Source organism: Pogona vitticeps, chromosome 1 (genome assembly GCF_051106095.1).
Source record: "Pogona vitticeps strain Pit_001003342236 chromosome 1, PviZW2.1, whole genome shotgun sequence".
Lineage (NCBI taxonomy): Eukaryota > Metazoa > Chordata > Lepidosauria > Squamata > Agamidae > Pogona > Pogona vitticeps.
Genome location: NC_135783.1, coordinates 183246579 through 183273802, shown reverse-complemented (window position 1 = coordinate 183273802; position 27224 = coordinate 183246579). Strand labels below are relative to the sequence as shown.

At 44.8% G+C, this 27224-nt stretch overlaps 1 protein-coding gene across 3 annotated transcripts in view; it reads right to left on the bottom strand.

Annotated features, from left to right (window-relative positions):
• ALS2 (alsin Rho guanine nucleotide exchange factor ALS2) overlaps positions 1-27224 on the bottom strand; it is a 91005-nt gene that overhangs the window by 41797 nt on the left and 21984 nt on the right. For all 3 annotated transcript variants that reach the window (XR_013538282.1, XM_020814474.3, XM_072978760.2), the window contains exons 5-13: positions 25662-26022; positions 23106-23274; positions 22534-22630; positions 20868-20945; positions 19694-19876; positions 12546-12717; positions 11584-11764; positions 10440-10505; positions 2723-2885 (exon numbers count right to left, since the gene is read on the bottom strand). Coding sequence is in view for 2 of the 3 variants with exons in the window: in XM_020814474.3 (XP_020670133.3) it covers positions 2723-2885; positions 10440-10505; positions 11584-11764; positions 12546-12717; positions 19694-19876; positions 20868-20945; positions 22534-22630; positions 23106-23274; positions 25662-26022 (1470 nt within the window). In the remaining variant the exon portion in view is untranslated. The remainder of the gene's footprint in view (positions 1-2722; positions 2886-10439; positions 10506-11583; positions 11765-12545; positions 12718-19693; positions 19877-20867; positions 20946-22533; positions 22631-23105; positions 23275-25661; positions 26023-27224) is intronic.

Below are 27224 nucleotides of genomic sequence, written 5' to 3'. Positions count from 1 at the left end.
TGGATGTTTCCTTCCTTATAGATACCATTAGGACTTCACAGTAAGTAACCAATACACCATTGGGGGGAAGGAGTCCTCCATCAGGGTGAGACTTAAACAAGCAATCAGGAAAAAAGGGTGGGAAGGTGACTAGTATTCAAAAGGTTCAAAATTTTCCTCTGGTATAACTTGCAGGATTCTCCAGCAAAAGCAACCTCAGCAGAAGCATATGAATCAAGTCTTTAATGGTCTGTAAAGGTTGAGGGATTAGGCCAATCCACCACTTTACAAAATCCTGCTATAGAGACATCCACAGAAAAGACTGTCACAGAAGCTATGACATTGGTGGAATAAGCCATGCCATTTTTAGGTTTGAGAACATGAGAAACTTCACAGACCAAGGAAACTTAGGCCCTCATCTACCTGGCTAAATTGTTTTTAGAGAGCTGCTCTACTTCTCCATGAAAATGCTTAAAGTAGGAATAGGTGTCAACAGATGCCTTGCCTTGCTTGGACAGAACAAAAGAGAGGGTGTTGGCTCTTCGCTTGACGTCCCTAGACCAAACCCCAAGAGTGGATCTAGAATGATAACAGGAACTCTAAAAGTTCTGAGACGACTGTAGAAGAATGTGAAACAGATTTCCACCTATAGCAAAAGAGGAATGCTTCCCAAGTCATCACATAGATGCAGAGAGTGGAAGGATATTTTGAAGACGACTTATTAACTACTTTGTCAGAGCAAGCCACTTTCAAGTAGGAATCTATCTTTATGAGCTAAGCAGAGCCAATCTGAATGAGGATGACAAATGGTCCCTGTGTTAGGAGGTATAGCAGAACTGGAAAGATAGTGGAATCTTGATTGCTAGGTGGAAGATTTCAGAAAACCTCAGCCCGAATGCACAGCGAGGAGCTATTGGAATTGCCATGGCTTGCTCTCATGGGATCTCACGGAGGACTCTGGTAATCAGAGGAACTGGAGGAAAGGCATAGTGAATACTGGGTGGCCAGGATATTGGGAAAGTATCCTGACTTCCCACCCTGCTCTTCTGGAACCTGGTAAAGAATTTCATGTAGCTGCTGAATGAAAACAGGTCCACCAACATCAAGCTGAATCTATGCTGAATTTGTCTGAACACCAATGGATTTAGATTCCTCTCTCTGGGACTGAGGATATTCATGCCAATGAAGTCTGTATCTGTATTGAGATTCCCATTGATGTGCTGGATTACTTGACACTGCTGCACAATATCTTAGATGCTCTTTTGTACAGCTATAAATCCACTAATTATGCAGAAACTCAGCTAAGGGCTCTCAAGTGACCACTGCCAGCAGGGAAGCAGTTGTCCACAGCTCCACTGGCATCCAGTGAAGGCAAAAAGGAGCATGTAAGCAGTCTTAAGAGAAGCAGATGTGTCTGGGATTTGTCTGACTCTGCGGTAAATCTGGAAAAGACTTGTCAGATTTGTTGACAGGGGATACTGTAAACAAATGGGAAAATGGGATTAAAAAATAGAAAGACAGTGGGAAAATGAAGCAGTGGGGAAACAGCAGAGAACTGCAACTGACACTAAAGTATTTAAAACCCAAGGAATGACAAAGGGGAGAGAGAGAGAGAGAGAGAAATAACTCTTTGGAGAGTTAGAACAAATAATTTCTGTAACCACAAGCATGTATTATCAACACAGCAAGATGCAAATGACCTGGGAAAAGACAGGAGAAGAACTAGAGGAGGAGATAAACCTGCACAGTTAAAAGCTCCTCTTCTGATATATTTCACCCTATGGCAGAAGGAAATAACCTACACAGCTAAATGGCTCTTTCTCACAGACTGATAATAAACTGTAACTTTTATATAGTGTAATTCCAAAGAGCAAGGGTCTCCAAACTACAGCCCGCAGGCCCCATAGGGCATGCCTTGCCTTTTTATCCAGCCTGGCAAATATCACAAGCTCATGTCCGTTCAGTCCATGCATATGCATGTGTGCATGTTCCTTTGACCCTAAAAAAAAGTGGAAAATATATGATGTGGCCTTCATGCTGAAAAGTTTGGAGACCCCTGCCACAGAGCATAAGAATCTCCAGATTACTGACTCATGTAAAAGTTTCATTGAATTTAGGGTTACTATTCCATACTACATAGAGTAATTAATATAGGTGAAGAAGTTAATAGCTACAGGCATTTGGAACCATGACTATAAACCAAATATGCAAAGCACCTAAGCCTCAGAGGTTTTTGAAATTCTTACGTGTTGTGAACCAAAAGCATTTCCTGGCCAATTCCTGTGCTCCTCAGAAAAAATTCACTTCTACCTACATTTTTCCTCATTCTAATGAACAGTATAATTTGTGTACGTTTGTGTGCATACGTGCAAACCCAGCAGCTACAATAAAAATAAAAACAATAAAGGGGGAATAGCATGTCTCTATCTATGGTGGATACTTGCTAATGTGTACACACTTCCCCCCTTTCTCCTTACAGACCCTCACAATACCTAACAAGTGATTGTGGAGAATTCAGAGGTAGTTTTGGGGTACACACGGGGGGGGGGAAGGAAGGAAGAGGTGGGAATCTTTCTCTTCTACTCAGTCCCATTGATGGAAGCATTTCTGTCAGTGGAACCTCCAGCATTCGCTGGATTCTTGCCACAGTATTTTCATTGTATGTTTTATTAATCACATAGTACGTATATTAAAAACACTGAACTATTTTTACTTAATGAAACTACAATATCCATCTACTTACCACTTCAAAACATGTTGCAAGCTTTAGCAAAACTCTAGCATAAGTATGAAGTCGCCTGAGTGGCAAGAAAAACAGAGCATTGAGAACTTCCACTAATGGCTGAGCTTCCTCGGCTGTCTCTGAAAGATCCTGAAGCCATGCCTGGTTTTTACTTAAGAAATCCCTACAAAGAAAAACAGATGTGTTGTGATGCTTTGGTGTTGGCATTTAGTAATAAAAATGCTAGAAACAAATAGCTATATGATGAATTTCAGTCACACTTTTAAAAGAAGCAAGCATTTTGAGTATAAAACACTTATTCTATTGTGGCAAAGAAATAGTTGGGCAGTCATTTTTTAGATTTTAATGTTACTAACATTCATTTTAAGGAACTATTATGTTTCATGTATACCACACTTTTTCTCTGAGTTGCTCAGAGCAGCTAATGCATGGTTCCGAGGTGGTTTTCCATCTGGTACCTTACAAGTAGAATGGAACCTATTTGTCTTCAGCAGTGGAAGTATGTTGCCTCTTTGGGCCATTCTTTGGGTCAGCCTATAGACGACTATTCAGATGGCTAATAGCCCGCAGTGGGGAGGTCAACTCAAAATTTTGGGCTCCCACCACTGTAAGCTAGCTATGGATGACTACATATCCTTCTTTTCAATCACAGATTAGATCTAGACTCTACGTAGACCGCACATAATTCAGTGGAAGTAAAGTTAATGATGACTAACTTTCCACAATGAGTCCCAACCACAAGTTGGTCTGGGCACAAATTTATGTCTATTTGAATTTCTTATTAGAAGCAGCATGGCTCTATTAGGAATCAAATGGGGGGAAATTCTTTATTAACTATACATGTTTCAATAGGCATTGCTTGACTCTTATCCAAGTACATCTACTTTTTAGCGTTGCTGAAGGAACCTGACATGACTTTGCATTCAACAGGAAACCGTATTATCATATGTCCAGAAATGGAAAGAGAGTATTTTGTTTTCTGAGTGATGACCAGAAAGAAAGAATTTAAAATACCATGCTAGAGCACAATAGTGAAGATAAAAAGTTTACTAATCTTGCCTTCCTCTGTACTGTGGGCTCCATCTAGAGACTCCGCTATCCCTATATTCATACAGCTATGAAACAAGTTAGGAAGGTGAAAATCTGGAAAGGAGCAAGCAAGGCAGAGGAGAAAAATCAAAGCTTTTTGAACAAAAGAGTAGCTAGGGAACCAAACAGCAGGGCCACTCTACATGATTAATGAGGTGCTGCCAAAGAAGCATCAAACACAGAGACTTTCCCAGGTTCCACAACTCCTCATTTTTTAACCACATGGAAGAAAAAAGGTGCTGTTTTTATCAGAACCCTTCAGTTCATGGCCACTACACAGACTAACCATCTGGATAGTTTGCATTCTTTAAATGCTTTGAGATCAACACTTGGAACTCACAATACACAAGCATCAAGGACTATCAGAGCTATCATTACGACCAAGTCTCAGCTAATATCTCAAAGGAAATATAGCAAAAGTTGCCTGACAATGAATCCTGGTGAGTTTCTTCTTCCCTTTAACAGTGAATTACTTAAAAGAGCATAGAGTCAGAGAAGATACAATTAACCAGTGACATTCATATACGGAAGAAAGGATCTCATTGCCTCAATCTCTCATTCTGAACATACAGCCATTGTACATAAAGAGACATTCCTGCGGCCTTTGACTAGCATTGTTGAACAAGTCGTGAAAACACTTCTGTGGTTTCCCACATATATAATAAAAACAGAGTTGCCTAATGAGATGCTGGTCACCAGGTAAGGTCCTTATTACTACATACCATACTTGAGATTAGTATTCACGTGCCATTGATGTTTGCTGTAATTCCATTATTTGTGGCAGAATTTAGGCCAAACCTGACAATACCAGTTAAATCTGTGTTCCTCTCTCAGTGCACTAATTTTAAAAGGCAAAATTCTTTTTGTATGTGTGTGACTACACAAATAGCAGAACTTGAATAGTTCACCATTACATCCCAATAAAATTTCGCATTCCTTTGTCATAACCCTGATTTCTGGGACACTGAAAAAGAGAAACAACAGTACTAGGAATGGCAAAATTGGAACTAGAAAGACACGGTGGCTGAAATCCTGTTCTTTAGACTGAAAATTTCACTGAAGTAGATCCATTGATTCAATGGGGATTTGGTGAGTCAACTTATCCACAATTTCCATTGATTCAAATGGGCCTACTCTAGTTATGATTTACTAAAGTCACAGCTAGAGGCCCATTTGAATCAATGCCACTCATAGAGGAACTGATTCACTAAATCCCCATGGATTCAACGTGCCTATTCTAGTGGATCTTTCTAGCAAAAAGATTTCAGCCTATACCCCAGATACTAGAAAACCATGTGGAAATGAAAGGAATAGAATCATAGAAAAGTCAAGTCCAACCCCTTGCTCAGTGCAGGAATATCATCAAAGCATATTGGCCAGGTGATTATCCAAGTTTTTCTTGAATTCCTGAGGTAACTGGTTCCACTGTTGTACTGTTCTAACAGTTAGGAGGTTTTTCCTGATATTCAACCGAAATCTGGCTTCCTTTAATTTGAGCCCATTGTTGCATGTCCTGCACTCTGGGCTGATCGAGAACAGATCTGGTCCCTCCTATGTATGGCAGCCTTTCAAATATTTGAAAAGTGCTCAGTCTTCTTTTCTCAAGGCTAAACATGCCTAATTCTTTCAGCCTTTCCTCATAAAATTTAGTTTCCAGCCTCTTGATCATCCTTGTTGCCCTCCTCTGAATTTGTTTCAGTTTGTTAGCATCCTTCTTGAAGTGTTGTGTCCAGAACTGGACACAGTACTCAAAGTGAGGCCTAACCATTGCTGAATAAAGGGGGACTAGCACCTGGCAGGATTAGGAAACTATATGTGTATTAATGCAGCCTAAAATAGCATTGGCCTTTTTTGTAGCTACCTCTCACTGTTGGCTCATACTGAGCTTGTGATCTACAACAATTCCAAGATCCTCCTTGCTCTTAGTTTTGCTGAGCCAGGTATCCCCCATCTTGTAAACTGTGCAATTGGTTTCTTTTTCCTGAGGTGCAGTACTTTGCACTTATCCCTGTTAAATTTCATTCTGTTGCTTTCAGCCCAGTACTTCATCCTATCAAGGTCATTTTGAATTTTGTTTCTGCCTTCTAGGGTATTAGCTATTCCACCCAATTTGGTATCATTTGCAAATTTGATAAGCATTCCCTGCACTCCCTCATCCAGGTCATTAATAAAAATATTGAAGAGCACCGGGCCCAGGACTGAGTCTTGGAGTGCCCCACTTGTGACCTCCTCCCAGTTAGAGAAGGACATATGCTGCTACCAATTTTAGTGGGTGTCTTTTAAAATCTCTTTCCATTCTACACTTGCAACAGTTCTACAGACCTAATGACTGCTGCACCCTTTGTGATGAGTGTCCCTGAGGCACAACAAAGTCAACCCCCGCCCTTGCCTCCTGGCTCAGCTGGCTTAGGCAATTGTAGTCTATGGAATCAGTAAAGCAGAAGAAATGCAAAGAGAGAGAGAGAGAAAGTCAATGAGAGACTTGAGAACAGGGAAACTGTTATGGCGAGGGGTTCAGTGCTTCTGACTGGATTGCCAAAATGAGCAAAACAATTTAGGGCTAAAGGAAGCTATCACCCCCCCGCATTGTCACAGGGACTGCCTGCATATTTTCAAGGGACACCCTGCATATTTTCAGACGTTCACCACCCCTATCCTGCAAATGCTCCCTCTAGCTGCCAACAAACCACAGCCTTTGGACGCAGGCAAGCTGCAGATGCTCAGGAGCACTAATGGTGGCACCCTCCCTCTGCCTCTACTCTCAGTCTGCATTTTGGCTTTTTCTTTCAGCTGCCCATGTACATCTTTGTTGGGCAGGCAGTTGCTTCAGAGAGTGGGGACACATAGGGCACCTAGGGTACTGCCTCTGGCTACTGTAATTCTGCTTTGCATCAGAATCCAGACCTTTAAAGTAGTTAAACAGAGGCTAACTAGTGCAACAGTTAGCCAGAGGAATGATGGGAGGCATCACCACACAAGTTGGAATTGGGGGCGGTGGGGGAGAGACAGCGAGAAGTAAGGATTGGCTAGGAATATATCGTGGAATGCAGAGCATGCAGCCAGGTCTGCTTGCTTCTGTTGTGTGAGTGTGCTTGCCCCAATCCAATGGGCAGACCAATAACCTTAACCAGAACATGCTGGTATATGGACAATTATTTACTAGAGGGCATCTCTTGTTCCATCTTTTCCCACAGGAGCACAGGCCTATGAGGAAAAAACACACAAGAGTAAAGCAGCCCCTCACTGTTACCAGAAACAGCATGAAACAACACAGAAGTAGGCAACAGGGATGGGGACTCACAAGTTGTGACTAGCTGTCAAGTCCAACTTAAGTTCCATTGGTGACTTGACTCAGACTTGAATTTATTTATTTATTTATTTATTTATTTATTTATTTTATTTTATTTCTATCCCGCCTATCTGGTCATACTAGACCACTCTAGGCGGCTTACAATTAGAGCAACAATAAAATTATTAAAAACATTACAAATAGACAAAAATGGAAATCAAAGAATATAAAAGAAAAATCGTCAGGGATTATCTGTTGGGAAAGCCTGCCTATACATCAGTGTTTTCAATTGTTTCTTAAAAATGCCCAGCGAGGGAGCCGCGCGAATCTCAGGAGGTAAGTTGTTCCAGAGGCGAGGAGCCACCGCCGAGAAGGCCCGATTTCTGGTCTTTTCCTTCCGGGCCTCTCTCGGCGTCAGGCTCCTCAGCCTCACCTCCTGGCTCGCACGGGTGACACGGGTAGATCTAGGTGGGAGAAGGCGTTCCACCAAATATTGAGGTCCTAAACCGTTTAGGGCTTTGTAAGTAAGCATCAACACTTTGAAGTCGATGCGGAATCGGATGGGCAGCCAATGCAATGCGGCCAGAGTGGGCGAGATATGTTGGTATCTTCTCACTCCACTGAGTAATCTGGCCGCAGCATTCTGCACCACCTGTAGTTTCCGCAGCAGCCTCAAAGGTAGCCCCACGTAGAGCGCATTGCAGTGGTCTAATCTTGAGATTACAAGCGCATGTACCAAAGTGTTGAGAGCCCCCACATCAAGGTAGGGTCGCAGCTGGGCTATCCGCCGAAGATGGAAAAATGTGGTGCGGACCACGGACGCCACCTGGGTTTCCATAGTAAGCGCCGGGTCCAGATGAATCCCCAAGCTGCGAACTCCATCCCTGGCAGGCAGGGTCACTCCCCCAAAAATGAGGGAGTTTCCCAAATCCCCAACTGTGGGAGCACCCACCCTCAGTACCTCCGTCTTGTCCGGGTTCAGCCTCAGCCCATTCTCCTGCATCCATTCCCGAACGGTCTCCAGGCAGCGCTGAAGGGACAGAACGGCATCTCCTGTAGTTGGAGAAAAGGAGATGTAGAGCTGCGTGTCATCCGCATATTGATGGCACAGGGCTCCACACCCCCTGATGACCCTCCCCAGCGGCCTCATATAGATGTTAAACAGCATTGGGGAGATGATCGACCCCTGTGGAACCCCACAATTGAGGCTCCACGGGGCCGAGACATTCTCCCCAAGCTGTACTCTCTGGGGACGGTCCTCCAAGAAGGAACGGAGCCAGGCAAATGCCCGGCCACCTATTCCCAACTCGGTGAGCCTCCCCAGGAGGATACCGTGGTCGATGGTATCGAAGGCCGCTGAGATATCGAGGAGGACCAGCAGAGACATTTTGCCTCTGTCGGCCTCCCTCAACAGGTCATCACACAGGGCGACCAATGCCGTCTCTGTTCCATGGCGCGGCCTGAAGCCCGATTGGAATGGATCCAGGGCATCTGTGTCATCCAGGAACGCCTGAAGCTGATCGGCCACCACCCTCTCGACTACCTTGCTTAAGAAAGAAACATTGGCGACGGGCCTATAATTGCCAATTTCGTCCGCCGCCAAACTAGGTTTCTTTCTTATGGGCCTAATGAGTGTATCCTTGAGGGCAGAGGGAAATCTGCCCTCAAGGAAAGACCCATTAATTATTACAGTAGCCCATTCCGTTGTTGAAGGCCTGGCTGCCTTGATTAGCCAGGCCGGGCAAGGGTCCAAAGAGGAGGTGGAAGCACGGCAGCGATCAAGCGTCCTGGCCACAGTGTCGGGCGAAACAGGCTGAAAGGAGTCAAAAATCACCGGACAAGACGGAGCGCTGGACATCTCAGCTCGACTCACTGTATTCAAAAAAGGGGAGAGGTCCCGGCGGATGGCCTCCACTTTAGATTTTAAAAATGCTGCAAATTGGTCCGGTGTAAAACTAGGGGGAGGCCTATCACCCGGGCCAATTCCGGATAGGTCACGTACTATACGGAATAATTCCGCCTGCTGATTAGACGCCTCGCTTATCCGGTTAGCGAGGTATGTTCGACTGGCAGCCTTTACCTTGGCCTGGTAAAGGTTAGTAGCGACCTTAACAGCTATGCGATTAAAAACCGTCGGGTCCTTTCTCCATTTGCGCTCTAGCCGTCTCCTGACCCGCTTCGACATCCGGAGATCCTGGTTAAACCAGGGCGCCGGGCGATCTCTGCGGCTGAGAGGGCGTTTAGGCGCAATCGTGTCTACGGCACTAGCCACGGCTGTGAACCAGGCGTCAACCAGAGCCTCGACAGGAGCGCCAGCCAGGTCAGCCGTAACCCCTCTCATGGCATCCTGGAATCCAATCGGATCCAGTAGCCTTCGAGGGCGGACCATAACAATAGGTCCCTGCTCCCTGCGAGGGGGGAGAGCCATCTTGATGGTACACTTTATTAGGTGGTGATCCGACCATGACAAGGGGACCGACTCGAGGTCAGTCACCATCGGACCACTCTCGCTCCCATTGGTGAAAAAGACCAGGTCTAATGTGTGGCCGCCCACGTGTGTAGGGCCATTGACATGCTGGGACATGTTCAAGAAGGCCATGGTCTCCAAGAACTCAAGAGCTGGTCCGGACGTTTCTGCCCCCGCATGCACGTTGAAGTCCCCCAGGACTAGTAGCCTCGGGGAACCCAGCAGTGCCGCAGAGACAAAGTCCACCAGCTCCGGTAGGGAAATGGCTGGGTCGCGGGGAGCACGGTAACCCAGCAAGATCCCAATACCGTCCCTGGCCCCAATCCACACGTGGAGAGCCTCAAGACCCGGTTTTACCACCGAGGAGCGCCTAACCACCTCCAAGGTGGACTTATAGAGGATGGCTACTCCCCCTCCCTGTCCCTCCAGTCTACCCTGGTGTTGGACAGCATAACCAGGCGGACAAATAAGAGCTAGGGGGGGACCCCCCTCTCCGCCAATCCATGTTTCCGTTATGCAGGCCAGGTCTGCATCTTCCTCCAAGATAAGATCATAAATCAGTTGGGTTTTATTAGATACAGACCTGGCGTTCAACAACACCAGGCGTAGAGTTTAAAAGAATTAAGTCTTTTAAAAAGAGACTTGGGCTTGAGGTTGACTCAGCCTTCTGTCCTTCTGAGGTTGGTAAAACTGAGTACCCAGCCCGTGGGAGGGGGGCAACATGTAGCCTGTATAATTAAATTGTAAACTGCCCAAAGGGTGCTTTAAGCACTGTGGGGTGATGTATATGAGCACTGCACTTTCCTTTTGGCTTTTGCCAGCAAATATCACCCCAAACACAGATGGATGGACTCAACCTCAGGACAACTTACATTGCTGGTTTGGCAAGAAGTGAAAATCCTCCCATTACCAGAAAATTGGTCAAGGAAGTGCAATACCTAAACCAGAGAAATTGAAGAAAAGTGAGAATACTTGGCATTTAAAAACAACAACATAATGAATTCGCTGGATGGGAGTGGCCAAGGATTGGGCAAAAAGAACCTCTTCTGGCCCAAATCAACCTTAACCAATACTGCCCAGACCCTGCCCACATTATCTTTGCAACATAGCTCTTTCCCAGTTTGCTGACTAACACCCTGTGCCCAAATTGTGGCTCTTCTGGATGCTAGCTTTCCCCGCCACCCCACAACATTTGTGAGAAGCCCGTAGATGGAAAACACAGCATGCAGAACCTCCCGTGGGAGCCAAGGCATCTCAAATAATTGAAGAAGTGAAGCTGGGCAATGTCAAATCCTACCTCAAAAAGGTAAGATGAAAATATACTGTGCCCACCCCCCATTTTTGAACAACGGAAATGTTACAAAGAATGCAATCTTCCAAGCACCTTTTCTGGGCACAACGTCAATTTATACCTTGGCTTGCACACCTTCACTTATTTGCTGCACTGAAATGAGCAGAAATTTCACAGGATGAATTCTTGCTGGACTACCTCGTTAAAAGATTAATGAGTAGCAGCTTTAATATTCCATTTAATCCACAGAAGCAGGTAATTTATGTTGGTGAATTTAAAATACCCAGTTCTTCTGTTTTTCATAATAACTCAGCCATGAATGTAGTCATGAGGTTTCTGTGCTGAAGGGTGGCTTCATTCTCTGCCTATTGCCTGAAGCACTATAGCTCAAGCAGTCTGCTTTAGGATTTTGACAAAGACTGAGGGCAGCCTTAGGGTCCAAGTGCTTAACACGGAACACAGTGAACTAAGTCCAACAGCTGGTCCCAAATAAAGAAAACCTATTGCACTATTTACGCAAATGAAGAGTTGGCACTCACCAACTAATTCAGATGGCCTGTTCAAGCTGTAGCAATTGGATTGAGTCCATTAAGCACGATCCTTTGAAAAACTCTATGCACTTGGGGTTTTCTTTAACTATATCCATACTATACCCATTTCCCACCCTCTTCTGCACAGAACCATAAAATCTCCAGAAAACGAGAATGATAAATTTCGATACTTGCTCGGTGTAACTTTCCAAAAAGAGACTTGAATGCTTCAGGATAGCCAAGTTCTTTGCCTCTTTTAAACCTTTCAGAAAGGCAGTCAAAGAGGCGCCATGCTGACCTATTAGGTAGCACAGCTTGCTGAACGTACTTGCCATTTCTTGCAAGAGCTTGATGGTTGAAGCAGCACCTAAATTATCTGCAAAAGAACAAAGCAAGCCATACATATGTGTACAAGGATACTTGGATGTGAAATCATTACTGGCTCATAAATCAGAAACAGAAATAAACCAAGGTTATCAGGGCATTAATTTTACACAAGCTCATAAAGAACACTGTTAACCAGTGACCAATTTATGTTGTTCTTGCTGAAGGAAACTTGCTTATCAGGACAAAAGCATAAAGCCAGGGCACTTTACGCTAAGAGCATGAGATAGTTACCCTCCACACACAGGTTAGGAGAGAAACAGTTGTGCTAGAGAAGGGAGGGGGGGTCTGGACGAGCAGCAGGAGATCAGCAGGTGTGAGAAGCTTAAGGGAGAATTTGCAAGGACTGGGTGGCCATGAAGAAGGCAGCAGAAGTCTTGCCTGAGGGTTGGAAGCCTGCTGTGGAGTGTAGGAGTGAATTCAAAGATACTGCAGCTATGTAAAATATAGAGTGCACGGCTGCTAGCGAAGCCCCAAGGCTCAGCTGGTAAGAGAGCAGTGATGTATTAAGTATTAAAGGAGTGGCATTCTATCTGGGAACAGCGGGAGATGCAGCACTGCGCCGAGTGAGCACAAAGGTAGCTCGGCAAACACAATGCACGGCTGGTGGGGGCAGGATCCCTGATTAGAGAGGTCTGGGTACCACAGTAAAGCAGACAGCAAGATTGACAACGGCACTCTCTTTCAAAGGAATGCAAATAAAAGGCAGTGGTGCTTAAATCTTCACACTCAGTCAGAGGCAGAAAATAAAGCTGCGAAATACAATTTCTTACCTAATCCCAAGAGGGGTCGGAGAACTTGAGACTTTATAGCACTTAGTTTGGAGTAAAACTGTCTCTCTGTTGAAGCCAACTCATGCAAGCTAGCAATGTATCCCATAATGTTTTTGTCCACCAAAGCCAAACAGTTACTGCCACCTGCTGTCACGCTGCTAATATACCCTAGCTGGAAGAAAGACAAACTGTTTTTAAAATCCACTGAGACAAGACTTAGGGTTAGGATCTGCGTGGTTGTGAGACCCATTATGTGAGTCACAAAGATCACAAAAGAAATAAGAAATTAGGTTTTCCTTATAACAGTATCTGAAAGCACTTCTGACTCTCCTGTTTTGAATACAGTGAGTCGAGCTGAGATGTCCAGCACTCCGTCTTGCCCGGTAACTCTTGATTCCTTTCAGCCTGTGACGCCTGATTCTGTAGACAAGGTGCTTGATCGCTGTCGAGCTACCACCTCCTCCCTTGACCCCTGCCCGGCCTGGCTAATCAAAGCAGGCAGGCTGCAAACAACAGAATGGGCCACTGCGATAATAAATGGGTCTTTCCTTGTCAAGGAGACACTCATTAGGCCCATTAGAAAGAAACTTAATATGGCGGTGGACGAGATTGGCAATTATAGGCCCATCACCAATGTTTCTTTCATGAGCAAAGTGGTCGAGAGGGTGGTTGCTGACCAGCTTCAGGCACACTTGGATGAAACAGATGCCCTGGATCCATTTCAGTTGGGTTTCAGGCCATGCCACAGTACAGAGACGGCATTGGTCGCCCTGTATGATGACCTATTGAGGGAGGCTGACAGGGGCAAAATGTCTCTGTTGGTTCTCCTCGACATCTCGGCGGCCTTTGATACCGTCGACCACGGTATCCTCATGGGGAGGCTCTCTGAGTTGGGAATTGGGGGCTTGGCGTTAGCCTGGCTCCGTGCCTTCTTGGAGGACCGACCCCAGAGAGTGCAGCTTGGGGAGAATGTCTCGGCCCCGTGGAATCTCAATTGTGGGATCCCACAGGGGTCGATTATCTCCCCAATGCTGTTTAACATCTACAGTATATGAGGCCGCTGGGTGGGGTCATCAGGGGGTATGGAACCTCGTGTTATCAATATGCTGATGACACCCAGCTCTACATCTCCTTTTCACCAACTGCAGGTGATGCTGTCTGTTACATACAGCACTGATGTTACCTGTCTGTCATGGGTTTGGAGGGAAAGTTCCATCCTATGGGGAGTGGAAGGCGGGACATCAGGAGGAGGGGCTGTACTGTATATATATGTAGAGCTGAAGGAGGAGAAGCTGGGAAGAAGAAGCTTGAGTGGGAGTCTGTGTGTCAGACAGGGTACTACTGTGTGTCAGTCAGTACCAACCTGATAGGTTCAGGTGTCTGTATGGTTAGCCAGAACTGATAGGTTCAGGGTCTGTGCTTCAAGTTAAGTGTTCTGTGTGAACCAAACTGTGTGTATGTATGATTGAGACTAAGCCACGTTACTGTATCTTATTCATTTGATCATTTTATTTTCCCTGTGTGTTGTTTTAAATAAACCTTATTCCTTTATTTGTTGAAAATCCATCCCTGGTCTGTGTGACTTCTTATAGGGAATGGTTGGTGGCAGCTTAGTGAAACTGTGGCATATCCCAGTAGGTCTGGGTTTGTCACATTGATTGGTGTCCAGCGTGTGGGATACGACTGGTCCAGTTGTCCAGTGGTACAGCAAAGCCTTGGCAAGTGTGCCCAGAGCAAGGGGGGTCTAGTCAGGGACAATCTGAGAGCACGTAGGTAATCTTCTAGGTGTACCTCACGGGGGGGTGCGCTAGTAGAAGAACGTGTAACCTCAGATTGGGGACTAGATTAGGGAGCTCTGAGGTAACTTGTTTTGGCGGGAAAAAAAGCTGAGGCAAAACTGTGTAGTAGCAGTGATCTAGCCTGCCTGCTGAGAGGCCTAGCAGAGGGGGGTAGACTCTGGCTCGCAACTGTTGCAAGTTAGTGCTGAAGAACAGCAGCAATCTATAAGAAAGCTGGTTCTGAGGCAAAAAAAAAAAAAAAGTGGTCGCTTTATTTTGAGGCTTGACTTTGAAAGCAGCCTGTTCTGGGGGGGATTATGCCCTTGACTCGAAGCCAAATGGCAGAAATGGGTGAAGTGAAAGACCCCCAGGTTGACCAAGGTTCTGAGGATGAATTTGGCTCAGTGCAGGGTGACAGCACGGGAGAACAGAACCCAGAACTCAGGAAAATGCTCATAGCCCAACAGCATGAACTGAGGATGAGGGAAATAGAAAGGGAAGAGAAACAAAGGCAATTGGAAAAAGAAGAAAGATTAGAGAGAGAGAGAGAATGGAAATGGAGAGGGAATTGCAGAGAGAGAAAATGGCGTTTGAGTTAAGAAAATTGGAACTGATGAATCAGAACAATAATAACAATAGGGATTCTGAGGGAGGCCAATTGTCTAAAGCTGACCTGAAGAAATTCCCTGTGTACCACAAGGGAGATTGTCCTGAGGTGTTCTTTTCCCTAGTGGAAAGAGCGTTTGTGGACTTCTCAGTAAGGGAAACTGAGAAGATGACCATCATGCGATCTTTAATCAGTGGCAGCCTTGCAGAAGTCTATGCAGAGATGCCAGAGGAACTGATGAAAGATTTTGCAGAGTTTAAAAAACTGGTGTTTGCCAGACATGGGATAAATGCGGAACAGCTGAGGCAGAGATTCAGGTCACTCACCAAGAAACCAGAGCAGACTTTTACCCAAGTGGGGGCCCAATTGGTGAGGCTGCTAGAGAAATGGCTATCTCAGGAGGGGACAGAGACCTTTCAGCAGCTCAAAGACTTGATAGCGCTGGAACAGTTCTATTCAGTCCTGCATGGGGAACTGAAATTCCAGGTGAGGGAAAGGAAACCTAGATCTGTGGCCGAAGCGGCAGAGATCGCAGATTTTATTTACCAGATAAGAAAGCCCTTGGGTGAGGGGAAATCGATGGGAAAACCTAAAGAAACCTACAGCAAGTACTCTCAGGGACCAGGGAAAAGCCAGCAAGGGGGAGGGACCCATGGTGAAGGGAAGCCCTCAGACATGAAACCAAGACCTCAGATTTTGGAGGGAAAACCAAAACAAGATGAGAAAGACTCAAAATATAGCAGAAAATGTTATTTCTGTCAGGGAAAGGGCCATCTAATATCAGAGTGTGAGAAATTAAAACAGCTAAAAGGAATTGTGCCTCAGGATTCGAGTGGAACCAAGCCAAAAGCTGTGTTCTGTGTCCAGAAAGAGCAAAGCTCCTTGTCACTGAGGGAGCCTGTTGCCATGGCTACTCAATCTGGAACAAGTACATCTGCTGATCAGGCTGAGGAAAATGGTCCTCTTGGGGAGGTCAAGCGCTGCTTGCTCGTGAGAACAGATTCTCAGTTGTTTGAAACAGCAGGGGTGGACGTAGGAATACTTGACCATCAGTATCGGGGGCTGAGGGACACTTGTTCCCAGGTGACCCTGTGCCATCCAGATATTATTCCTAGGGAATATATAATCCCAAATGAGAGCATGAAGGTGGCAGGGATTGAGGGGCAGGTGATCTCACTGCCAGTAGCGGAGGTACCTGTGAACTTTCAAGGCTGGAGGGGAGTTTGGCGGCTAGCGATTTCATCGACTCTGCCAGCAGCCGTGCTCGTGGGAAATGACCTGGCTGAACATGTGAAACGGGTGCTAGTGATTACACGTTCACAAGCCACCACGGGGACAGTTCAGGGGGGTAATGATGAGCCAGAGACGGAAGCAGAGGGGAGTTCAGAAGCTGTGGTGGAAACCTTAACCACAGACAGCCGATTTGGCCAAGAGCAAAAGGCAGACGCCACTCTCCAAAAGTGTTTTGAACAGGTGACTGACGCCCAGCTAACACCTGAAACCCCAGTGAGATTTCTAGAGAAAAAGGGGATTTTGTATAGAGAGACCCTGAGGAATATCTCAAAAGGGGGAGATGGGATCCGAAGTCAGCTGGTGGTACCTGAAAAGTATCGCCCCATGATCTTACAAAGGGGGCACTCTGACATGTTTGCTGCACACTTAGGGGTGAACAAAACACAGCAGAGAATCACACAGAATTTTTACTGGCCTGAAATAGGGAAGCAGATCAGGGAGTTCTGTAAACAATGTGATGTGTGTCAAAGGCAGGGGAATAGCCGCGACAGGACCAAAGCAAAGTTGTGCCCTTTGCCTGTGATTGACACTCCGTTCAAATGCATAGGGGTGGATATTGTGGGACCTTTGCCCAAGGCCACAAAGAGGGGGAACAGGTTCATTCTCACCATTGTGGACCATGCCACGAGGTACCCTGAAGCCATTCCCTTGACTAACATTGAAACTAACACAGTGGCAGATGCCTTGGTGGGGTATATGTCCAGGATGGGATTTGCCTCAGAAATAATCACAGATTTGGGCGCATCGTTTACATCGAAGCTCATGAAACGCTTATGGCAAATCTGTGGAATTAAGCACAAGGAAACCACTGCCTATCACCCTGAAAGTAATGGGTTAACTGAGAAGTTCAATGGGACTCTAATGCGCATGATTAGGGCTTACTTGGCAGAGAATCCAAACAATTGGGACCAGAAGCTGCAATCCCTTTTGTTTGCTTATCGATCAGTGCCACAAGCCAGTACCGGGTTCAGTCCGTTTGAACTTTTATTTGGGAGAAGGGTGAAAGGGCCCCTTGATTTGATCAAACAAAATTGGGAGCAGATCACCCAGGATGACCCACAAGACGTTGTGACATACATAGACACCTTGATGAATGACCTAAAGAGAAACCTAGAGCTAGCAGCAGAGACCCTGCAAGCTCAAAAGGTCAGAAAGAAAACTTGGGATGACCAGGAAGGCAGGGAGAGGCACTTTGACCCAGGGGAGGAAGTGCTTTGGCCTAGGCTCTGCAAAGAGAGCAAGTGTCAGCTGGGTAGCCCAGAAATAAAATACTTGGGTCACATGGTAGGGGGAGGAGTGATAAAACCCCTAGAGGCCAAAATAGAAGCCGTTCGTGATTGGCCTAGACCCAACACCAAGAAAAAAGTCAAATCATTTCTTGGGTTGGTGGGCTACTACAGAAAGTTCATTCCGAGGTTTAGCGAGATTGCGGCTCCGCTGACCGATCTGACGAGGAAGAAGGCTGATGACCGCATCCCGTGGACCAGCGACTGTGAGGAGGCGTTCCAGAGGTTGAAGCAGGCGCTCATCAACTATCCAGTGCTGCGTGCTCCAGACTTCGACCGGGAGTTCATCATCTACACCGATGCGTCTAACAGCGGGGTAGGAGCAGTTCTTTGCCAGGAGGATGAGAATGGTGACCAGCATCCAGTGTCCTACCTGAGTAGGAAACTCCAGAAAGGTGAGAGACATTTGGCAACTGTGGAGAAGGAGTGCCTGGCCATAGTCTACGCGATCCAGAAGGCCAAGCCTTACATCTGGGGAAGACATTTTATTCTGTGCACTGACCATTCACCACTGCAATGATTAAAGACAATGAAAACCCACAATAGCAAACTTATGAGGTGGGCTTTAAACCTGCAAGACTATGACTTTGAAGTGAAGGTGGTCAGAGGGTCAGTGAACTGTGTTGCTGACGCCTTGTCAAGAAGACCTGAAGAATGAAGACGGCGAAAGAAACATGGACTATGTATATATTTTGATGACAAAAAGTCAAATGTGTCTGTTTATTAAACATGTTGGTTTGTATGAATAAAGGTAACTTGATGTATTGTTAATGGTAAATGTTTAAATGCCTAATAGAGTGTAAGTATAAGTAAGTATGGTATTGTATGTTATTATATGACTGTTTTTGTATGTTTTGGGTCCTGGTTGTTTTTTGGTGAAAAGCACCTTAGCTGTCCCCCTACAAAACAACTTATAAAGAGGGGAGGTGTTACATACAGCACTGATGTTACCTGTCTGTCATGGGTTTGGAGGGAAAGTTCCATCCTATGGGGAGTGGAAGGCGGGACATCAGGAGGAGGGGCTGTACTGTATATATATGTAGAGCTGAAGGAGGAGAAGCTGGGAAGAAGAAGCTTGAGTGGGAGTCTGTGTGTCAGACAGGGTACTACTGTGTGTCAGTCAGTACCAACCTGATAGGTTCAGGTGTCTGTATGGTTAGCCAGAACTGATAGGTTCAGGGTCTGTGCTTCAAGTTAAGTGTTCTGTGTGAACCAAACTGTGTGTATGTATGATTGAGACTAAGCCACGTTACTGTATCTTATTCATTTGATCATTTTATTTTCCCTGTGTGTTGTTTTAAATAAACCTTATTCCTTTATTTGTTGAAAATCCATCCCTGGTCTGTGTGACTTCTTATAGGGAATGGTTGGTGGCAGCTTAGTGAAACTGTGGCATATCCCAGTAGGTCTGGGTTTGTCACACTGTCCTGTCCCTCCAGCACTGCCTGGGGGCTGTACTGCGGTGGATGCAGGAAAACGGGCTGAGGTTGAACCCGGACAAGACAGAATTTCTGAGGGTGGGCGCCCCTGAGGTCGGTGGCCTGGGTGGTTCTCTCACATTTAGGGGGGTGACCCTGGCTGCTAAGAGTGGGGTTCACAGCTTGGGGGTACACCTGGACTAAAAGCTCACCATGGAAACCCAGGTAGTGTCGGTAGTCCGTACCGCCTTTTTCCATCTCTGGCGGATTGCCCAGCTGCGACCCTACCTTGACACGGGGGTGCTCACTACCTTGGTACATGCGCTCGTAATCTCAAGATTAGACCACTATAACGTGCACTGTTCCATTTTCAAAAGTTATTTATTATGCTCTTGTCATGCAACTTCAGTGTTTATCTTAAGTACTTGATGGGTATATTGTATTTTCTTTTATGCAAGAACATCTCTGATGATTCTAACACATTTCAAGAAATATGGATTGCAGCTACCTGCACTTCCTGTAGTGCCTTGAGCCTCTTGGGAAATTTAACCAGGAAAGAAAATAGAGTAGCTAAGATAAAGGAGGCCTGTCACCCAGGTGATGCCTGAATTTTGGTAGGATATGGATTCAGTTTAAAATGGGCTACTGGGGGTAAGAAAATAAATTTCACATCTTTTCAACCACTCCTATGGTGTCCCGACCAGAAAGCCCCCACCAGCAAGGTTTTCCATAGACACACACACGCACACACATCAATTCTACATACCTTGCTACAGTTTTGCAGCAGTACTGGATTCTTGAGTCCACTACCTTCAGATGAAACATCACCCTCTCCCTTTTCCTCCTGACCACTGTAATATAACGCAGGCTGAAAATCTTCCCCGTCTACCAGGAATAGTGAATAATCAGGACCTGCTGCTATATTCCAGATGCTGTGGTCACTGCATACCTGGAATACAACACCACAAGTGTAGATACTATTTATAAGGATAAAATTAAATCCTTCTTGACAACAAAGTACATGTTATAGTGTTTTACTGCAACACAATAGTGCAAGGACTGAAATATTTCACCTGTGAGATTTGTGCAGCAGTTTAAAATGACAGGGACATGTCTCAGACAATGTGAGTGACTGGTGTTATATTCTCTTAACTTTACCTATACAGCACAGCGATGTTATTTTCCTTTGTCAAAACAATGCTGACAAAATCTGGAAAGATTCTGATTCTGCTCGTAGTTCACTTGCTTAAGCTCTAGCCTTTCTGCATGATTGCAGGTTTCAGATTTACGTGGCTAGATCCAGATTCTGGGCTTTTCACTTGCTTTGGTAAGCAGGCCCCTGCCTTTGGGTGTTTTCTTCCCAGCCCTGGAGCAGAAGAGTCTAGAGACTACCCCGCTGTCTGGCACTTCTCTTGAGGTCCTCAGAAACCTACCCACTCCTCGGTTGCAAGGAAGGAAATAACAAGCTCAAGCTTCTTCATCAGATCTAGAGAGGGAGGGCCAATCTCATGCCAACAACAACAAAGGGCTAGTCAGTTCCTCCAAACTGCAAGATAACTACAGGGAAGGGCCCCCATTTTCAACTGCAAGCTGGACAGAAGGGCTAAGATCGACCCCCCTCCTCCTCTTCCTCATACTGACACGTGGCAATGCAGAGGGAAGTCAGAGACTGTTCATGGTTTTGCACTGCATGTTTTGGAGATGCAGTAAGAGGTCAGGAGCAAGACTGCACCCAAAGGAAGAAGTACAGGTCCCAGAGACCAATGGGGTTGGTTTGTTATCCAAGCTAGACTACATTTGTTGATCACTGGCAACACTTCCTTTTCCTCCAAAGAGGAAGCAGTGTTACTTTAACATCTGTCAGCTACAGAGACGCAAGCCTAAATTTTAAGCAAAAGATTTTTATTCTAGGAGAAAGAATCCAACTCTTAAAAATGTACCTTTGCAAGACGAGGGACTGTGGTCGGAGAACTTGAGTGACTAAGCTGTCCAAAAGTATTACTGCCCCACGAGTATACCTGTAAGAAATATTAGGAGAAAAGGAGGGAGGAGGATGAAGAGCCACGTTATTATGGTATACAGGTCAAAGCAAGATAGATATACTGCATAACATACAGTAATATGAATGAATACAAGTCCATTCAGATATTTTCCAGGAAGAAGGGGAAGGGATTACAGTATGTTAATCTTTGGGCAGGGGGGATGGTGAGCTTCTGAAGCATCAGCAGTGGCACAATTTAGTATCCCTCTGTTCAGAGGCCTGTCCATTTATGGATCCAACTGCACCCACGGAAGCCATGTGCAGTGTACCCATGCCTTACTGCCAAATAACTACACCCAGTGTTTCACACTGGCAGGACTGAATTTTGGAAGCCTCTGCTTTTTAACATCATAACATCTGTCAGTCTGGCGTATTTCCTGTCCCGCAGTGAACTATGGCCTCCCCTCCCGCATTTAATCTCCTCAAACATGAGGATGCATTTGAATGTATTTGCTTCAAGATAGATCTCGATTCCTCATGATGTACTAGAATGGAGGAATTGGGGGCTGCTTAAAGTCCAGTTATTTAAAACAGATTGGGGTAAGAGATCTCTACTCCTCCCACAGGTATCTTGCACCTCTTTCACCACGTTACTCCTCACCCATCCTATATTTTTGTAGGCGTTTAAACATCCTGTGTTCATTTTTCGCCTCTCCTTTATTATTCCCACACTCCCCACAAACATCTTCCAACCGTCATTTAGTCCAAAGGCAAAGAATTTCAATTGCTTCAAAAATTCTAGACTACAACTCCCAAACTGCCTTATGACTGTATTGGCAGGGACCTCTGGGAGTTGATGTCCAAAACATTTGCCCCTCCTTTAGCCACCATTCTTTCCTAGCTTCTCCTTTCCTGCTTTGCATTTGCACTCATTCATCTATGGGAGATCAATTAAATCCATGGGGACCCCATCAATAGCAGAGAGGGGAGGAGCCTTCAGGAGAAGGTCAGTCAGAATAGATTCTGCCCACAATCCTCTAGGTCAGAAGTCTCCAATCCCTGGTCTGCGGCCCGGTGCCGGTCCATGGCCTGAGCTGGATCAGGCCATGGAGACAGACCTCCCCACCCACCCATGCATTCACTCCCCCACGCACAGCCCCTATGTGCGAGCACGTGCACCCGTGCAAGCACTCCCCCACCCCTTCACACATGCGCATGAGTACCCCGAGTGCCACACCACCCTTCATGTATGCGCATGAGCGCATGTGCACCCACACAAGCACCCTCCCGCTCCTTTGTGCATGTGCACGAGCACAGGGGGTGCTCCGCCTTCCCCAACCAGTCCGTGGGGTTAAAAAGATTGGGGACCACTGCTCTAGGTACTTATCTCCACTTTAGGAGAAGCTTATATCCTCTTCCTGCTACATTTCAGTAAAAGTCTCCATACAGACATGTATGTTTTAAGTCTCAGACTGAATAAATATATTAATTCAAATTGATTTGCACAAGTTTCCTTTCAACAGCATGAAATGAGATCTGGATGTCACCAAGTCTGAGCCAGAAAACAGAACAAGTGAATGAAATTAAGTCCTGGAATTGAATCAAAATGCACATTATCCTCGTACCTGTGATTTGGCAGTGAGCGCCAAAGAATGACGGCCACCAGCAGACAAATGAATTACTTCCTTTCCATCAAGACTTTTCACACAGAGTGGTTGGAGCCTGTGAATCCATCAAATAAAATCAGGGTGATCAGTGCAGACACTAAAAAGCCAACACAATGCACAATGCTTCACAGGAATAAATATCCTTTAGGCTGATTTAAGCTGCATAAAATATTATTATTGATACAGGTGAGAAAGCAAGGTAATCTTGATCCACAGCTTGTTTTGTCTTATAAAAGATGGCATTCATATACTGAAGCATTAAAAACGTAGTGAAATGCTACAAATGAACTGCCCACCACCCCCCTTGCTAGTGCCTACACTGCAGGGGTGGGCAAACTGCGGCCCTCCAAATGTTGCTGAACTGCAACTCCCATAATTCCTAGCCCACACAGCCAATAGTGTGAGGAGAGTTGGGCCTAGCCCACACAGTGAGGAATATTGGGATTTGCAGTTCAGGAACATCTGGAAGACCTCATTTTGCCCAGGTCTGGCCTACAGGCACAAGAGACTTTTCCTCAGCAAACTCTTACCTTGGCAAAACATCCCCATGTCCCAGCTGTCCTTCTTTTCCTTTCCCCCAGCTCCACACCTCCGTTCGCAGAGATGGCAAAAGCGCATCAGCTTTGCCACTGTAAGTTGGAGTGAGCGCCACCGTCCTCATTTTGGCTCTCCCTACTTTCCTCAACAGCCTCGGAGAAACTTGAAAATGGGAAACAAGAACAAATCCTTAAAGGACAGAATTAAAACATATAGCCTATAAATTCTCCCTGTGGCCAAAACACAGAAGGAAGATGAACAGCTGTTTGGGCCACATCAGAATGTTAGCATCTATCATGAAGACCGACTTTATGGGGGGGGGGATCAGTGCCAAGTGTCTTCATGATGCTGTTGTACTATATAATACACATACAGTACTCCCCAGCCATGGTGACTGGACTTATGGGAACTATAGTGCAACATCTAGAAGGTCAAAATCTCATCCTTCTGGATCATATGAAAACAGATGGTGATTTCAGCTGTTTGCTGGGTGGATAAAAAAGCAATGATTTTTTAAAAATTAAATTGATTGGAATTATGATTTAAATTTAAAATAGATTTTTAAAATTTAAATCATAAAAAAATCTGATTTGTTGATTTAAATCATGACCTTCCTTGGTTCCTTGCCTAAGAGTTAAGGTAACAATGGCCAAAGTCTTGTTGTGCAACTACATATGCCATGCCAAGCTGATGACATCATCAGCCATGGACTTTTGTTGCTAATTTAAAATTTCTGATTCCCCAGTCAAGAATCTGAGACTCCCTAGAGATCCCTTTCAACCTGAGGAAGCCTTTGGGGGGGGGCCCTCAGGATGGAGTTGGAAGTCTGGTGGCAGTGATATTCAGCTATTAAAGATTTCCCTGCTCTCCTCTCAAGGCCCTCCCAAAAGATTTTGTAGGGCAAAAGGGATCTCTAGAGAGCTTTAGAAGTGGGGTCAGGGATCAGAAATTGAATTAGCAATAAAATGTCCTGGCTAATGATAGTATCAACTTTCTGCAGAGTAAATTTACACTACTACATTCCAGCCACTACACCATAAAACATATGTATTCTTGAAGGCTTTCACGGCCAGGATTCGATGGTTGTTGTAGGTTTTTCGGGCTGTCTGGCTGTGTTCTTGAGGTTTTTCTTTCTAACATTTCGCCAGACAAAAAGCTGATCCCACAGCTATAAATACTCAACTATTCCACAAAATGCACCAGCGCTCAGAGTTCTGACTCCTGTCCTCTGAAAATGCCAGCTACAGAGACTGGCAAAATGTTAGGAAGAAAAACCTCCAGAACATTGCCAGACAGCCCGAAAAACCTACAATATCCCATAGTTTATGAGAGCATTTCTTACTAAGCATCAATTAAAACTGAACTTTCTTTTGCTGTTTTGAAGGATATGGTTTTTGTCAAAGTTACCATCTCTAATTTGCTATCCAATCATCCAGAATGTTTGTGTCCCAAGTTTTTCAGCATTTTTAAACTTAGGGACCATCTGCTAGGATTCTAGCTTCCGAGACCCCTTCCTATTCTGGGCTGAACTGCTCTGCTGAACTGCTCTCCATACCCCTAATCCCTCAGGATCCTCCCCCTGCTCAAATATTTTTAAAAACTGGCCCCAAGGTTCCTTTCCTCAGAGGGGAATGTCACCATGCCTTTGCCTTTCTGCTGTACAAAGTGTCATAACGAGAAATATACAAGAGCAAGAAACATTAGGATTAGCACAAGAATGACAAAATTGCTCCCTGTGGCCACTACATGTTCAATAGAGCTTCCTCGGTTATTTTTTTAAAAAGAAAAATATTTCGTGACTTGCCAGAGAAGGTGCAGCCCACCAAGATCCAGGCCATGAGCAACCCTTAGTCCTCAATAAGTTCCCCATTCCTAATTTAGGAGAGGAGTACCACTATTCAAAGGAATAAGCTGTGCTATTGCCAGAAATCAGGGAGAGGAGGAGAAAAGGTTTCCTGCTTCTCTGTGGCAAACAGGGAATCACTGCTAGAATTCCTGAAGAGAGAGAGAGAGAGTGAACCATCTACCCCTTCAATCTCCATGCAGTATCTCAAACTCTTCAGGATTTTTAAAAAAGAGTCTTGAACTGCTTTACCAAATGAAAATCTGCACAGGCACACAGAGAAGATGGCAATTATTATTTCTCTTGCCACACTTTGTCATAAATGCAGCTGAAAAAATGGCAACCAGAAGAAACGCTATCTCTCAGTAACAAAACTAAAAAGTTTTCCTGCAGAAAAGATGATTTTTATCAGAGATGGGCCAGAACCCAAAGTAAGAAGAGCATCTACAAAGCTAAACAACCTAGCTGTAAGGGATCTGCTTGGGAAGATGCTATGATGCACGCAATATACTCAGTTCTCAAGTGTACATCCCTTTTCACATTTGTGACATTTTTATGATGTATGAAGATAAATGTGCATTGATGGATAATTAGTGGAAGGAAGCAAACAAACACCTCCTCACATGTGAAAAACCATATTTCTTGGGAAAAGAATGAAAATCTCTAGACTATGTAACACTGGAACTATAACATTGGAGCATCTCACCTTGGGACAGCAAACCAGGTAAGGAAAGTCTCCGAGAGACACCTTCAGATTCCTCCTCTCGAATATCTACCAAGCTTGAACTCTTTTTCCCTTGCATAGACTCCAATCTGACCTGCTCCTCTCGGCTGTCCTTCAAGCCGTCCTGGCCTGGAGATCCACCACTAGATGAGGATACTGTGTCACTGGGAGCTGTGCCATAGAAGTTCATCACCTTCTTCAGAGACAAAGCCCCAGCTTCATAAGTAGCAGCTACTCTTACACCAACAGCAGATGCACAAGAGACTACCAGACTGTTGAGGGCAGATGTGCCTGGTCCAGGAGGGCCAGATAGGCAAGCAATGAGATCCTCTTCTGATGGTTGCTGGAGGCAAAGTAAAAGAAATCTAAGAAAACTAACATAAGGTTCAACAAAGTCATTCTAACATAAGATACATCATGTCTAGACTTCTGTTTGATTTTCGATACTGTCATGATAACATACAAATATTAACCTGTCGCCTGAATACTCTCCATGACACAAACAAATAGGTTTGAGAAAACTTTGTAATTCTTTAAAAACAGGGTAAATTTCTGCCTCATGAGTTCTGCTCAGCACAAATTCAGACTAACTGTATAAACCCAGGAGGTACTTATCTCTCTCTATGTGAAAAGTCTGTTGCTCCTGTCTTGGCTAATTTTTCGCCAAATATCTTACCCTAGCAGAAGAGGGGCTCACACAAGAATTAAACAAAAACACCTTTTTTGGATAAGCAACTCAAGGCATTAATGGATGAAAATTGCCAATATCCCATTGAAACAAAGTAATTTCTAACCAGATTAAGTTCTATTCATACTTTTGACAATAATATTACCATAGTTATAGTCACTAGCTTATTTGAAATTTTGAAAAATAATTATGCTACTTACCCTTCTGGATAGTGTCAATACTTATTAGGGTCAATACTTATTAATGGACTTAAAAAGAGGGAAAATCATATTATACACATTTCTTTGGAAAGACCTGTCAGATTCTGTCTGTGAATGATTTGTGTATATAATTATGAAGCATTTTTCTATGCATTCCAAAATGTAGAAATGTTTTTAAATGAATCTGTGTTTGAAGCATTGCTCAGCTACCATTTCTTTCCACCCACGTACAAGTTTTATCTCACTTCTTTTGCTATTTAGTGTCCTTTCATATCTTGTGCTACTAGACAGGTGACACTGTACCTCCTGCTTCTGGGAACAAAGTGTATGAGGCAATGTCTATTCCAAGAAAATTCTACATAGATGCCATTACTAGGAAGCTAGAATGGTTCTTTATAAGTAGCCAAGTGGCAAAAGAGAAAAGCTATTCACTTTGGGGACAATGTTTATTTTTTCAGGAGAGTGGACTTCTGGATCTCTCCTTGGTTAAATGGTTTTGGGCTACTGTCAGGGATCTTGGTATTTAATTTAAGTAACATTTCCCTCACCAGTTTTCTGGAATCCATGAAGATGTTACACAAACATATCAATACAATTAGAATATTCGGAACAATCAAAAATTAGCAAAACAATTCAAAAGGTCAAGTTCAAATAATG